Here is a 14,067-nt window from a genome sequence, read left to right as displayed (position 1 = left end):
TGGATAACTCAATATTGAACCCTACGGACTAAGACTGGGATGCCATTAAAGTTCATGTGCGTGGAAAGGCAGGCATCCCAGTACTTTTGATAATATAGTGTATGTTAAGTGCTGCGTAATTAATGGTGCTATATAAGTACCTGTAATAAAAATGTAAACATCTATGGCCAGCATCAGACAGTGTTAGAACTTTTTAGGACATACTGTATATAGGATGCATTTTTTTTTCTCTACAAGCCAATAAACAGCACTTTGATGGTGAATTTCCTAACAGGGTCTTCCTGGAAATCCTGGTCCCCCTGGATCCCCCGGTCCTCCTGGCCCTCCAGGAGTCGTATACCTCAATGTAAGTGCTACTCTAGTAATCAGCATTTTCGGTGCAACTTTGCTTGCGCATATGCAAAGCATTATTCAGTTGTGCATTACAGATCATTATGGATGTTGACACTTACTGTATCGGTCTGTATTTCTCTTCAGAGAGTGTTCCCTGTCCCCCCTCGTCCACACTGCAAGCAGACGGTAAGGTGGAACTCCAGGCACTTGGATGGAGATGACATGTTTGTATCTGGGTAACATACTGGCACAGCTCTGTAAAATAACAGTGCCATTTTACCAAGATGATCCGGGGTTTGGGCAGAGTGGGTTCAGTTTCATTGACTTGGATTGGGCCCTGTTTTTATCCTCAGTAAGCCATATACAGTACACCTAAAATCTACAGTGTTCCTAAAAGAGTAAATTTGGTATATTCAGTGATCGAGTTCAAAGTGTCCAACTACTTTTTCTAGACAAGATATTTACATCGCTAAGGGATCCTCACAGGACAGAGATTTGAACTCTGAATATAGCATTAAAGGGTCTGTAAATCCATACAAGATATTTCAGTTTTAGGTAGATACTGATTAGCTGAATTATTAACCAACTGCCTATGTATGATTTTAGATCTCTCTGAGACCTGCGTCTTGAGAGAGCCATGCTGGTTTCAGTCATTTTGCTACACGTTGTTTTTGTGCGGACAGCGCTATCACCAATTCTCCACAAAGAAATCATGTAGCATGTACATAACAATCAGTGCCGGCCCAAGACATTGTGCTGCCTGGGACCAAGAATGAAATGCTGCCCCCCCCCCTCCCCCCAGAAAAAAAATCACGCCAACCAAAAGGCCCCCACATTCATTATTTTATATCATGATAATTAAAGGGGACCCGTCATGGCTCTACATGTATAAAGGAGTATAAAGAGGACCTGTCATTGCTCTATACATGTATAGGACTATAAAGAGGACCTGTCATGGCTCTATACATGTATATAGAGGACCTGTCATTACTCTTTACATGTAAAGGAATATCAAGAGGACCTGTCATGGCTCTATAAATGTATATAGGACTATAAAGAGTACTTGACATGGCTCTATACATGCATAAAGATATATAACGAGGGCCTGTCATGGCTCTATAGATGTATAAAGAGAACCTGTCATGGCTCTATACATGTATAAAGAAGTATAAAGAGGACCTGTCATGGCTCTATACATGTATAAAGAAGTATAAAGAGGACCTGTCATGGCTCTATACATGTATATAGAGGACCTGTCGAGACTCTTTATAAAGAGGACCTAGCATGGCTCTATGAATCAGGATCAGTATGCTGCCCCCCTAAAAGTGCTGCCTGGTACCCATGGTACCACCCGGTCCCATCATAGGGCCGGCCCTGATAACAATCAATAAAAAAGTACTTATGTGCCAATAATACAAAAATAAAGTGTGTAGAAAGAACTATGCAAAAATGTCATGTGCTGCTTCATATCATAAAAGGAAAAATCAAAAACAGTTCATATATCAAAAAATGTCCTATGCATACGGTATTTATATCAAGAAACAATTCATATATTGCTTAATTTTTATATATATTTAAAGTACCCTGTGCAAACCAGCAATCTTCAAACTTCAACCATTATGATGAAGATGGCTCTCATCTCCAATGAAAGAAACATGCTCCACCCCTGGAGCACGTCAGTCAACTAAATGCGTAGGGAAAGCTTTGATGTGGCATCACCACACGTGTCAGGTCCAAGCTGGCGGTCAAAAGATGCGGCCGGAGATGGGCTGGTAAATAGTGGAGCAGGGGTGTCCAAACTTTTTTCAGAGGGCCAGTTTTGAACATGTGTGAAGGCCGACAATTTTGCCTGACATTTTTTGAACCATTAAAATTAAATGCATTTGATTGGCACAGAGGCTGCAATTGATGGTTTTTTTTTTTCAGTTTGTTTGCGCCCCCCCCCTAAATTTTTGAGCACCAGCCGCCACTGATATATACTCTGCATTTAGCATAGCCTATAAATTCAGTGTTTACTCTATATTCAGTCAGTGCAGGCAGTGTTTTAAAAGTAAAAAATATATATATATATATATATATATATATATATATATATATATATATATATATATATATACACACACAGTCTCGTATACATATATACTCTTCATCCAGTGTAGCCTATATCTAAAGTGCATTCTGTGGTGTACTGTTTCTAGAACACTTCAGGTGGTGTACACAATATCTAATACAGTGTGTACAGTTTCTACTACACTTCTGGTGGTGTACACAATACAGTGCAGCCATAGTACTGAGGGTGCTCTGGTGAGGATGGATGTCCAGTCCTTTGTAGCAGTGGAGAGATGGCACTTAGGGAAGCACTTTTATGAAAAGAAGCAGCTCTGGAGGATTATAGAAAGAAGAGAAAAAGCGCCTCTAAGTTCAGTATTAAAAATTTTTATTCACAAGCACAAGGGGATTAAAAACACATATTAGTATGTCCTCACGCAAATCGCTGTGTCCTTCGTTCGTCTGGGGAGGAAATATAGGGAAGAGAGCCGTCCTGCAGCTGTCCGAACCCCTGGAGCAAACGGGTCCTCGGCTACACAATCCCGACTCCAGAGCTGCCCAATCAGCAGGCCCAGATTCCTTCCTTTTCTCCTTCCCCTCACCGCTTATAAGCCCGCTGGGCTAACATGGGCGTAGGTCTGATAAAGGAGCTGACCTCATGTCACATTGGCAGCGTGCGTTCCAGCTTGGTTCTGGATCCCAGGCTGCCTCACTGCCTCCTCGCTTCCTTGTTCCACATAACCAGGGATATGGACAGCTGCAGGGCAGCTCTCTCTTCCCTATATTCCTCCCCAGATGGACAAAGAACACAGCAATCTGCTTGAGGACATACTAATACATGCTCATTACTTCTAACATCTTGTAAGTGTTTTTAATCCCCTTGCGCTTGTGAATAAATATTTTTAATACTGAACTTAGAGGCGTCTTTCGCTCTCCTTTCTGAGAAAAGGAGCACGCATCTGGATTCAACGCTGGCTTATACGGGAAGCAGTAGTTATAGGGCATGACTATGGTATAAATACATTAACCCCTTATCTGCTAAGCCCCCACATTTTTTACTCAACCTTTACCTTAATAAATAACCGACACCACTACTGTAATCTTTGGAGTAAAAAACTGGCCGTAGCAGCCTTCATTGATTTTTAAATAACCTTTTAAATATTAAATAACATTAAATAACATTTTCACACATAAACCTTTATTAGACCTGAGATACAACATTTTAACCCTGCTGGTGCTGGACTTTGCAGGCACATTAACACACTTGTAACCATTCTAAAACGTTTTATGAGCACTGCAGTACCTAACTCTGGTCTTAGGCCTCAAGCAGAAACTGACTCAAAGACGACCAACTGACCGCAGTACCCCCATTAACCACTTGCCAGCTACACCTTGGTAGACTGGACTAACAGCCCCTTCAGAACCCATACCACCTCTGGGTAATGGGATCCACTTCAGGGTAATTTCTTCTCCTGCAAAGTCCAAAACACCCGCCGCTGCCACGACATCCTAAGTTCGTACCTGTGTGGAAAAACAAAAACCAGAAAAGCACCCAAAACCGCCAACACCATATCACATACCATTACATCCCACTACACCAATGACCCCCTTTAAAATGCCCAACAAAGGGAGGGTGGGTGGGAAACTTCTCCCCACGTGTTACCCGGGAAGCGTGGGAGGGGAAATATATAACCTCCATCCCACCGCTCTCCTTCCTCACTGACCCCTGCCTCCGACCATGGCAGGGTTTTTCTTTAACCCCCTCATGGCCGGCCCTGCGCCTATGTCCTGCTGTTTTGCTCCGGGCCTCTCTAGATTTTCAAATCCAATTACTTGTCTTCCAAGGACGCTTGGTCAGGGTTATACTACATTGTGTCATAGACATTAGAACGTCCTACAGAAACTTTCCTAAAGTGAACCGATTATTAAAACATCCAAAATATCTTGTTACAATGCATACATAAGTAACCCTTGCAACTAGTTTTGGGTTTTCATGAGTTGACATTTCATTTTAATTACTTTCATCAAATAATAACTGTGTTGACTATTTATGCCTGGACAGTAATTGTTCTTTCACACCCTAGCATAGACACTTATTTTATAATCTATACATAAAAGGAAGCAGCTTTGGGTTTCAACTTTTACTCTTTTTCCTCAAAACAGGTTCCTGAAGAAGAACACAAAGATACAGGTAAAGTCTTACTAAAGCCAGTTTTGCACTTTATTTTAACTCACAAGATGCAAAAGCCAATGCCTAAGAAAGATGTTCCTCACATCAAAATGGCTCTTAGAGCCCACTGGAGAAAGACATTAGTGTGATTAAAATCACCCTACTCATTAAAATAAATCTGACACTTTTCTCCATGCTTTTTTCAGAGAACCCTCTGTTCCAGCTCTATCCAGCAAAGGAAATTGCATGACTAATGTATAACAGATGGACTTATTCTATTAACGAAATAACACCCCCCATTAACCTTACTATAGTAGAGACCACACCAGTGTTGGAGTTAAAACAAGGCCGTAGCAGCCTAATTTATTAAACATATATATATATATATATATATATATATATATATATATATATATATATATATATATATATATATATATATATATATATATATATATATAAAACAATATATATAAATAACATAATACTAAAAAAATACCATAATAACATAAACTCTGTTAACAAACCATAATTTAACTAGTGTTGGTCTCGGCAGGCACTCAGTACCCCTATTAGGGGAAAACCATAATGCACTGCGGTACCAAACAGTGTATAGATAGGCCTCCTGCCGACAAACTGGCCCGGAGACAGCCACTGACCGCAGTGCCCCATTACCACTTTCCAGCTAACCTCCGTTAGCTGGAAACCATTATCGGGACCCATAGCAACGATGGGTCCCCAAGACTCCTCCTTCTACCATATCTTCTCTCTCCTGCCAAGACCAACACCCGCCACTGCCACGACATCCAATGAATCCGATCTCCTGTTAAAACAAAGCAAAAGAAAAACACAAAACAAAACGCCATAGGAAAACAAAGACCCCTCAAACCATAAAATTAGGGAGGGTGGGTGGGAACTTTCCCCCGCGCTATGCTTGCCTCTGATGGGATGGGCCAACCTTTCATGTGCCTCTAAACCCCTCCCCTAGGCAACTCCCCCCTGAAACTCCTAACAAGTTTACTTCCCCTGTTAACCCTGTCATGTCCGCCCTGCGCATATGCCATTGCATTCTATTGCTCCGGGCTTCTCTTTCTAAACACAGTCACGCACAAATGCACATTTCCCGCAGCATCGTTAGGCCATGTATGCATTAATCCTTATTGTGCACAAGATGATCCTGGCCACCACTAGGTGGTGGTACTTGTAGACCTTTATTGAGCTCCATGTACAATCTGTCTCTGTCTCAGTGAGGTGGATTTACTAAAGGCAAATAGAATTTGCACTTTTGCAAGTGCAGTAGTATCAAAGCATAGCAAACGAGAGGAAGCTGTGCTGATTTCCATCTAGGGCAGTGGTTCTCAACCTGGGGGTCGGGACCCCCTTGGGGGTCGAATGACAATTTTCCAGGGGTCACCGTATCATGGGCTGTTTCTGAATCCCGCACCGCTCTCCCAGCCTTTTCATGGCTACCCAGCAGGGCTGTCCCTGGAGCTTGCAGTGGCCCACCCTTCACAGCCACCCATTCAGTTCACGGCATTGGTTGGGGGGCAGAGACTAGATGTCAGCTGGCTGGTGAGGAATGTGAAGTGGGAGGGGCTGGAGAAGACCCTATCTCCTGATTTTGGCATAGGTGTCACTGCTACGGAGACACAGTGAGTACCATAAGGGGTTTTAATATTATATGAGTGTAAGGGACTGAGGGAGCGCTAAGTATCTGTGGGTTAGGGGTGCAAATTACTTGTCTTGCCTTGGATGCTAACAACCCACGCTACAAAAATAATTTTACTGTTAGGGGTCCCCACAACTTGGGAAATTTTATCAAGGGGTCACGGCACTAGAGGGTTGAGAACCACTGATCTAGGGTGACCATGTGTTCCTGGATTGTCCGTGACCGTCCCACATTTAGCAGGTCTGTCCCAGGTCCCAGGCACCTTCATTCCAGGACAATGCAGTTTTCCGAAATAGAACTGACACAGCCACACTCCTCGATTTGATGACCACCACATCACTCCTTACTCACTGGCAGTACTTGTCCTGGCTGGGAATGTCTAGAGAGGCCCAATTCCCGCCCCCTGCTTGTGATTGGAGAAATCATAAATCCCGCCTCTTGTGTCCAATCACTGCAGGACCAGCATTGGAAGAAGGTAAAATGGGCCTCGGCCCGGCCAGCACAAGTACTGTCAGTGAGTAAAGTGGCAATGCGATTGCCTTTTCGGAGGCGTGATCAGTGCTTCTGGGTAGAGCGCGTACCCACCGCCCCTGCTGTACTGTGATTCGGTATGGCACAATCTGTTTTTTGAGAAGGTGGGGGTGGTCCCTGAGAGACAGTTTGGAAATGTGGTCACCCTACTTCTATCATCCAAGCATCTATGTGCAAGCAAATATTCTTTTTTTTATTTTCCTTGCATGTGAGTCTTTGTAGTGAAGATTTACCTCATTTAATGAGTTCTGGAGCAACAGCACTGACAAAAGTGCACAGTCTACTGGCCTTTAGAAATTCAACCCATGTGTGTCTTCAGGCTGAAGAAATTTTTTCAGGCTGAAGCAAATGTATAGCTAAAACTACCCTTGTATGGTCTGCCTGCACTTTAACTGCTCAATACCTCTAGGTTAAGAGCAAAGTTGGCCATTCACATAGATTTATTTTTTTCATTCAGCCTTCGCAGATGGTCAAGTCTCCAACTACGTCCTTGTTGGATGTTGGCAAGGACGTAGTTGGAGACTTGACCATCTGCGAAGGCTGAATGAAAAAAATAAATCAAAACACTCTAACATCAGCTGCATCTGACTGAACGCAGCTGTGGTTCAGGTGCCAATTTTCCACCCTGCTCTTTCAATTTTCCAGTTGAAAGATGTCTGGTGGAAAAGCGGTGACCAGACCACTCATTGATCAAATTTTGGGCGGTTCATCAGGAGCTTGCTAAAACTCACACAGCGTTAAGGCCAGCTTATAAATAGCTACATTACTCCCCGCTTTGGCAGGTTCTTCTTTAATGCTTCCTGAGCTGTGGTCACACGCCAGCCTCCTCCGCTTACAATTCATTGTCAGTGCCCTAGACTGTACATGATGACACTGAGGAACCAGTGTGCCCAGAGACAGGAGGACCGCACCGGAGCTGGCTAAAGCATTGTGTAAGGTAAGTAACAGAGCCTCTTCATCTTCCCCTAGACCTAATGAGCATTTAACCTTTGCAGTGCAGGGGGACTCCACTGCAAGGGTATATTGTGCCCAATTCCCAGAGTTCATTTTTAAGTGTTATACAAAAATCAATACACCATTATCTTTGACAGGTGATGTGGAAATAGGAATTTACCCGCTAATGTTTTTCCAACGGTTCTAGAAATGGGCATATTTTGTAGATGATCCATGTCTTTGATCATAATGTTGCTGTCTTTATACTGGATATGTGTGTACCCACATATTAATGCTCTTTGTGTGTCCACCAGGCTCTACTCCAGTTCAGAAGAATCATTATCAGAAGGTAGTATACTACTCTGCTAAACTTTTGGTTATGAGTTATTAATCCTTATTTCTTTTTTTAAGCCTTCCAGATTACCGTAGTAACACAAGCGAGTTGATCTCCCCAGTTGAGCTATTGTGCTCTAACATTGGCTGCAACTGCTAATCGGATGCTGGTTTTTCAGCATGCTCGTTCAACAGAAGCCGGTTTTGGCTTCTGTCGGATGAGGAGCTGTACACACGAACCAAACGTCAGCCAGTTCCTGCTGAACTGACTATTTTTGTCTGATTTTCATCCTGTGTGTACCCAGTATTACACTTCTTTTTTGATGCAGCAATGCTTTTTGGCTTTGTTCAAATCCAGCATCTGTGCTCTATCAGTCCCCATTAGACTGCACACCCTTTTCTTTGCTGGGAAACAGGAGGCCCATTAGGATCAGAAATTGAACAGTATAAAGCAATCCAACATTGCACCCCACCTCCCTCAACCTATTATCACAACAAGCTATAACTGCAAAGTACTGTTCCTGTGACTACTAGTCTCACGAGATTCGGAGTGAGATTTGGTAATATCAATACTGTTCTCCTTGCTGGAGAGAAAGCTATACCTAAAGATCTAAATTGCAAGGAACAACCCTACTTTATCTTCATCCATTGTGTAGATCTGTACTCCCTCCACCTTCCCTGATATGTCTTGAATTTTAGCCCACCAGTCATGAAAATACCAGTCACTTGGGGAGGCACATCTATGACATTAGGAAGTGTAGCACCCTCCTAGGTAGGTGCTAGAAGAGAGTATAGTTTTTGGGTCTTTCAGCTTACCAGTAAGTTTGCCTGAAAAATGTAGATGCTCTCTGCCTACCAGGGAGCAAGGATCCATTCATAGGGTCTGCTCATGGGGTTCAGGTGGTGCTCATGGCATCTGAATGTTTCACACTGGTCCAATAGGGGGCTGTAACTGGAGGGCCCGTGGAACCCAGAATCCCTTAGAAAGTATGGGATACCCTTGCTTCAGCTCCCCATGCACCTCTTATGTCTAAATCACCCTATGTCCATTAGGGGCATAGAGTGACTGATAAAATATATCTTGGACTACTTAAAATGGGAGATGATACCGCTCTAAAAACTGCTGATCCCTTGGCTATGCTTCCGTCCCACTAAACCAACAGTGTGCTGGCTATGCACAGGTGCATTGGATAGAAGAAGATCCTGGACTGCCACACTTCTTACAACTTCTTACAACGATGTCTTTATTGTACAAATGAAATCCAAAAATCAACCAAAGCGATGCAGTCAAAATGAAGTGAACAACAGGAAAAAGGTGGCTGACATGTTTCACATCATGTGATGCTTACTCATAGCTTCTATAGCTCACTTATGAGTGCTATTGTTTTTTGGATTTCATTTGTACAATAAAGACATAATTTTAAGGAGTGCGGCAGTCCAGGATCTTCTATCTACTTAAAATGGGACAGTAATATTTATCCACAATATCTCCCAGGATATATGTAAAGACTATTCTTGGTTTGTTTGATTCTGAACATGGTAATTGAAAGAGGCTGATGTGTTCAACTCCAGCCACCTCTCTGTCTGTTATAATGTAAATGAGTCTAGGATAACTTCTAAGGGTCTTTCATTGTTGCTTGTGCTAATTGACCCTGTAATTGTGTGAAGGAGTTCTGTGTTGATTGGTGATAATGTTGATTGTGTCTTCTGAGCTACAAGACAGCAAGTCTAGCCCAAAGGTCATGTCTCTGAGTCATCTTGCTTAAAGGGATTAGTTAATTAGTTAATGTTAATTAGGTCTGGTCACAGGTGTATTTTCAGAGTAATATAAGCAGGATATGTATGTGCCTCCTCCTTTACTGTATATAAGCCTGTAGTCTTTCAATAAAGATTGTGATTCCTGCTTGAACCTCATACAGAGCCTTGTCTCGTATTTGGGGGAGAATAATTTGTATGGGGTTTCTTGTTCGCCTGACTGGAGTGTCGGTAGCTGCCTTGGTGTTTGGGAATGGAATGTCCTAAACTACTTTAAAGCCTCTCATATTTGGGGTGTTGTTACAGGGGCATATTGGACAGTGGGAAGATACCTGACAAATGAGGGCACAGGCATTTTTACAGCCCTGGCTATTGGCAGAGGAAAGTGCCTCGTGCATGCTGGGTGACTGTATAAATGCCACAGGCGTTTGGCGTTTTGTGCTTGGGGTCTTCTGCTGCAGAGCGGGGTCCTGGAGGGAGGGGGAAGCTGCCATTCGGCCTTGGTTGTCTGATCTGAGGGGCTGAATCTGAGAATAGCTGCAACCCAGATGTCCTGCAGAGCTGACTGGAAGCCTACAGTGAGTACATATCTGTGTCTTGGGGTCTGTCCTGTAGGGGCCATCCCTTCAGCTATTAGATTCAGAGGACGGGTGTCAGTGAAAGGGAATGCTAATGAGTGTCCCGAAGAGATACAGTTTCATCAAGTCTGCTGCCAGAGGAAGCAAAGGACTTATTCTTCCCATACAAGTGTTGTATGATATAACAGCCAGTCTGTTACCACATCTAACCTGTGAGGCAGAGTGAGAGTTGTCCTCAATTGTAATTAGTACCAGTTGGCGTATCCCACTATTCCCTTCTCCTATCCAAGTTCCAACAATAAAACCCCCCGAAAAGAAAAAAACCCTGGATTGATTATTGGAAAACGAGCAGATGAGAGTATGGGCGGTTGTGTGAAATCCCTTAGCAACTGGCTGCAAGATAAGAAGGGGAAAAGACCAGGGAAGTCTACGCACAGCAATCCCTACGGGGCAGTGCTACAGAAGCAAAGCCCTGCCTCTACCAATATGGCTGCCTCCCACCTGAGAGATCCAAAGTACAGACCAAGGCTTGGTAAGTCAATATTGGGGAAAGGACCAGCTGTAAGAAGCCTTCAGGCAATACTGGTGACTAGTCCTTTCCTCTATGCTTGCCTTTTCTGAACACAATGCCCACATTTCATTTTCTCAACACTGCATTGGCTGCCTTCATTTTTTAAGATTGTGACACAGATGCCTTTTCCTGTTACAGGTTCAGAGTTGGGTGTTTGAAACGAAAGATGAACTGTATCAGGCCTGGGACGAGGTGGTCGAGGGCAGTTTGGTTTATGTCAAGCAAGACGGGAGTGCCTTCTTTAGGACTGCTGTGGGATGGAGTAAGATTATAGTAGGTTCAAGTCACTCTGTGAATAAATAAATGGAAAATGTCAATCTCTCTTTTCTATCCATTAAATAGGCCTACGCAAAAATCAGTTTATTTAGCATATATTAAACAAGTGTGTATTTAGAACATAGAATATTTATCATATAAAGCTAAACATGTAATATTACACAATTGGCTCAAGTCACTGAAGGGTGAAATTAGTTTGCAAGTCTTATTTTGTCCTTGTTTTTTTTCACATGCAATTTTTTAGTTGCATCTGATTGCTAACCTTCTAGCTCTCTAATGGCATCATATGCAACTGTATATTTGAATGCACAAAATGAATTTGCACTCACTAATGGCACATGCTGCACATGCATTTTGAGGCTGATTTATCAGTTTGTTTCAGGTTTTAAAGTGAGTGTTTAACCACTTAAGCCCCAGACCATTTGGCTGGTTAAAGACCAGGCCACTTTTTGCGATTCGGCACTGCGTCGCTTTTACTGACAACTGCGCATTCATGCGACGTGGCTCCCAAACAAAATTGACGACCTTTTTTTCCCACAGATATAGCTTTTTTTTGGTGGTATTTGATCACCTCTGCGGTTTTAATTTTTTGTGCTATAAACAAAAATAGAGCGACAATTTTGAAAAAAAAAATCAATATTTTTTTTGCTATAATAAATATCCCCAAAAAATATATAAAAAACATATTTTTTTCCTCAGTTTAGGCCGATACGTATTCTTCTACATATTTTTGGTAAAAAAAATGCAATAATCGTTTATTGATTAGTATGGGCAAAAGTTATACATATACAAAATAATGGATTGTTTTATGGCATTTTTATTAATAATTTTTGTTTTTACTAGTAATGGCTGCGACCATCGATTTTTATCGTGACTGCGACATTATGGCGGACACATTGAACACTTTTGACACCATTTTGACACCATTTTGCTATAAAAATGCACTGATTACTGTAAAAATTACACTGTCAGTGAAGATGTTAACCTGTAGGGGGCGCTGCTTGTCGTGACACGTCACTGATCAATTTTCCCGATGACAGGGAACATGATCAGTGACAGTGTCACCTAGGTAGAACGGGAAATGCTGTGTTTACACTAACATCTCCCTATTCTTCAGCTTCGTGACACGATCGCGGGACACCAGTGGCGATCAGGTCTGCGGGTCCCACAGGCGCAGTCACGGGGCTCACGGCAGGGTCTCGAGCGTGACGCCGTCTCGAGCGCACCACCGGCGTAAGTCTCCTACGCCGTCCTATCTTAGCTGCATATTTACGCTGGCCCCTAGGGGCGTGTACGCTGATTTACGCCTAGAATATGTAAATCAGCAAGATACGCCTATTCACGAACGTACGCACGCCCGTCGCAGTAAAGATATGCCGTTTACGTAAGGCGTTCTCAGGCGTAAAGATAAACCACCAAAAAGATGGCGCAGACAATGTTAAGTATGGACGTCGGAACAGCATCGCATTTTTCACGTTTTACGTCGTTTGCGTAAGTCGATTCAGAATAGGGCTGGGCGTAGGTTACGTTCACGTCGAAAGCATTGACTATTTGCGACTTGATTTGGAGCATGCGCACTGGGATACGTCCACGGACGGCGCATGCGCCGTTCGTTTGAAGAGTCATTTACGTGGGGTCACGATTAATTTCCATAAAACACGCCCACCTCTTCCACATTTTAATTAGGCAAGCTTCCGCCGGCCAATTTACGCTACGCCACCGCAACTTACGGAGCAAGTGCTTTGTGAATACTGCACTTGCCTCTCTAAATTGCGGCGCGTAACGTAAATAACATACGCTACGCCCGCACAAAGTTAAGCCGCCCTACCTGAATCTAGCTATATATGTATATATATATATTTTTTTATTATTATATTATAAAATTGTATAACATTCTATATATTTACTTGAGAATACTTATATCCCATACTATTTTCTGCTTTCCAATTCTATTTCAATCTTAACATTCTTACAGCATTCTACCTATGAATCATAATCGGAGATAAACAGTTCTGACACTCATTTACAGCTTGCTTGTTCCGGGACTGTGACTGAAACATACTTAAGTCAGACATATAGCCTAGCATCTAGCATTTTCAGAAGGAGGCCGGCAATGGCAGCCCTTTACTTCACTCATGACAGATGTACTCTAAATGCAAATCTTACTGTGCATCAAATACAGCCAACGCATTTCAGGGGGGAAACAAGCCCTTCTTCAGGGCAGGAGCAAACAATTAAAAAAAAATCACAAAAAGAATGCACCAGTGGACCTGTGTTAAGGCTTGATGAGGACTAACCTCCCCTAACGACACTAAAGGCAGCCAGCTTAGACAAAGGGGGAGGTTTTTTCCCTTGAAACACATTGGGCCAGATCCACGTAGCGGATCGTATTTTTATGCAGGCGTAGCGTATCCTAGTAACGCTACGCCACCGCAACTTTGAGAGGCAAATACTGTATTCACAAAGCATTTGCCTCTAAAGTTTTGGCGGCGTAGCGTAATTCTCCCGGCGTAAGGACGCGCAATTCAAATCTATGTGATGGGGGCGTGTTTTATGTTAATACGTCGTGACCCGACGTAAATGCAGTTTTTTTCTGAACGGCGCATGCGCCATCCGTGGGGGTATCCCAGTGCGCATGCTCAAAATTAAACCGGAACAAGCCAATGCTTACGACGGTGACGTCATTCTACGCAAATCCCTATTCGCGAACGACTTACGCAAACGACGTAACATTTTCAAAATTCGCCGCGGGAACGACGGCCATACTTAACATAGGATACGCCTCATATAGCAGGGGTAACTATACGCCGGAAAAAGCCGACCGCAAACTACGTAAAAAAAATGCGCCGGCCGGACGTACGTTCGTGGA

The 14,067-nt window shown here is 43.0% G+C and overlaps 1 protein-coding gene across 2 annotated transcripts in view; it reads left to right on the top strand.

The window, feature by feature from the left end:
- LOC120919271 (collagen alpha-1(XVIII) chain-like) overlaps window positions 1-14,067 on the top strand; it is an 89,236-nt gene that overhangs the window by 59,147 nt on the left and 16,022 nt on the right. For both annotated transcript variants that reach the window (XM_040331345.1, XM_040331344.1), the window contains exons 13-17: window positions 275-346; window positions 478-519; window positions 4,546-4,573; window positions 8,000-8,034; window positions 11,061-11,195. In XM_040331345.1, coding sequence (XP_040187279.1) covers window positions 275-346; window positions 478-519; window positions 4,546-4,573; window positions 8,000-8,034; window positions 11,061-11,195 — 312 coding nt within the window. The remainder of the gene's footprint in view (window positions 1-274; window positions 347-477; window positions 520-4,545; window positions 4,574-7,999; window positions 8,035-11,060; window positions 11,196-14,067) is intronic.

This window comes from Rana temporaria, chromosome 12 (assembly GCF_905171775.1).
Source record: "Rana temporaria chromosome 12, aRanTem1.1, whole genome shotgun sequence".
Lineage (NCBI taxonomy): Eukaryota > Metazoa > Chordata > Amphibia > Anura > Ranidae > Rana > Rana temporaria.
Note: the sequence above shows the minus strand (reverse complement) of the source record. Positions and strands in the feature narration are given on the sequence as shown.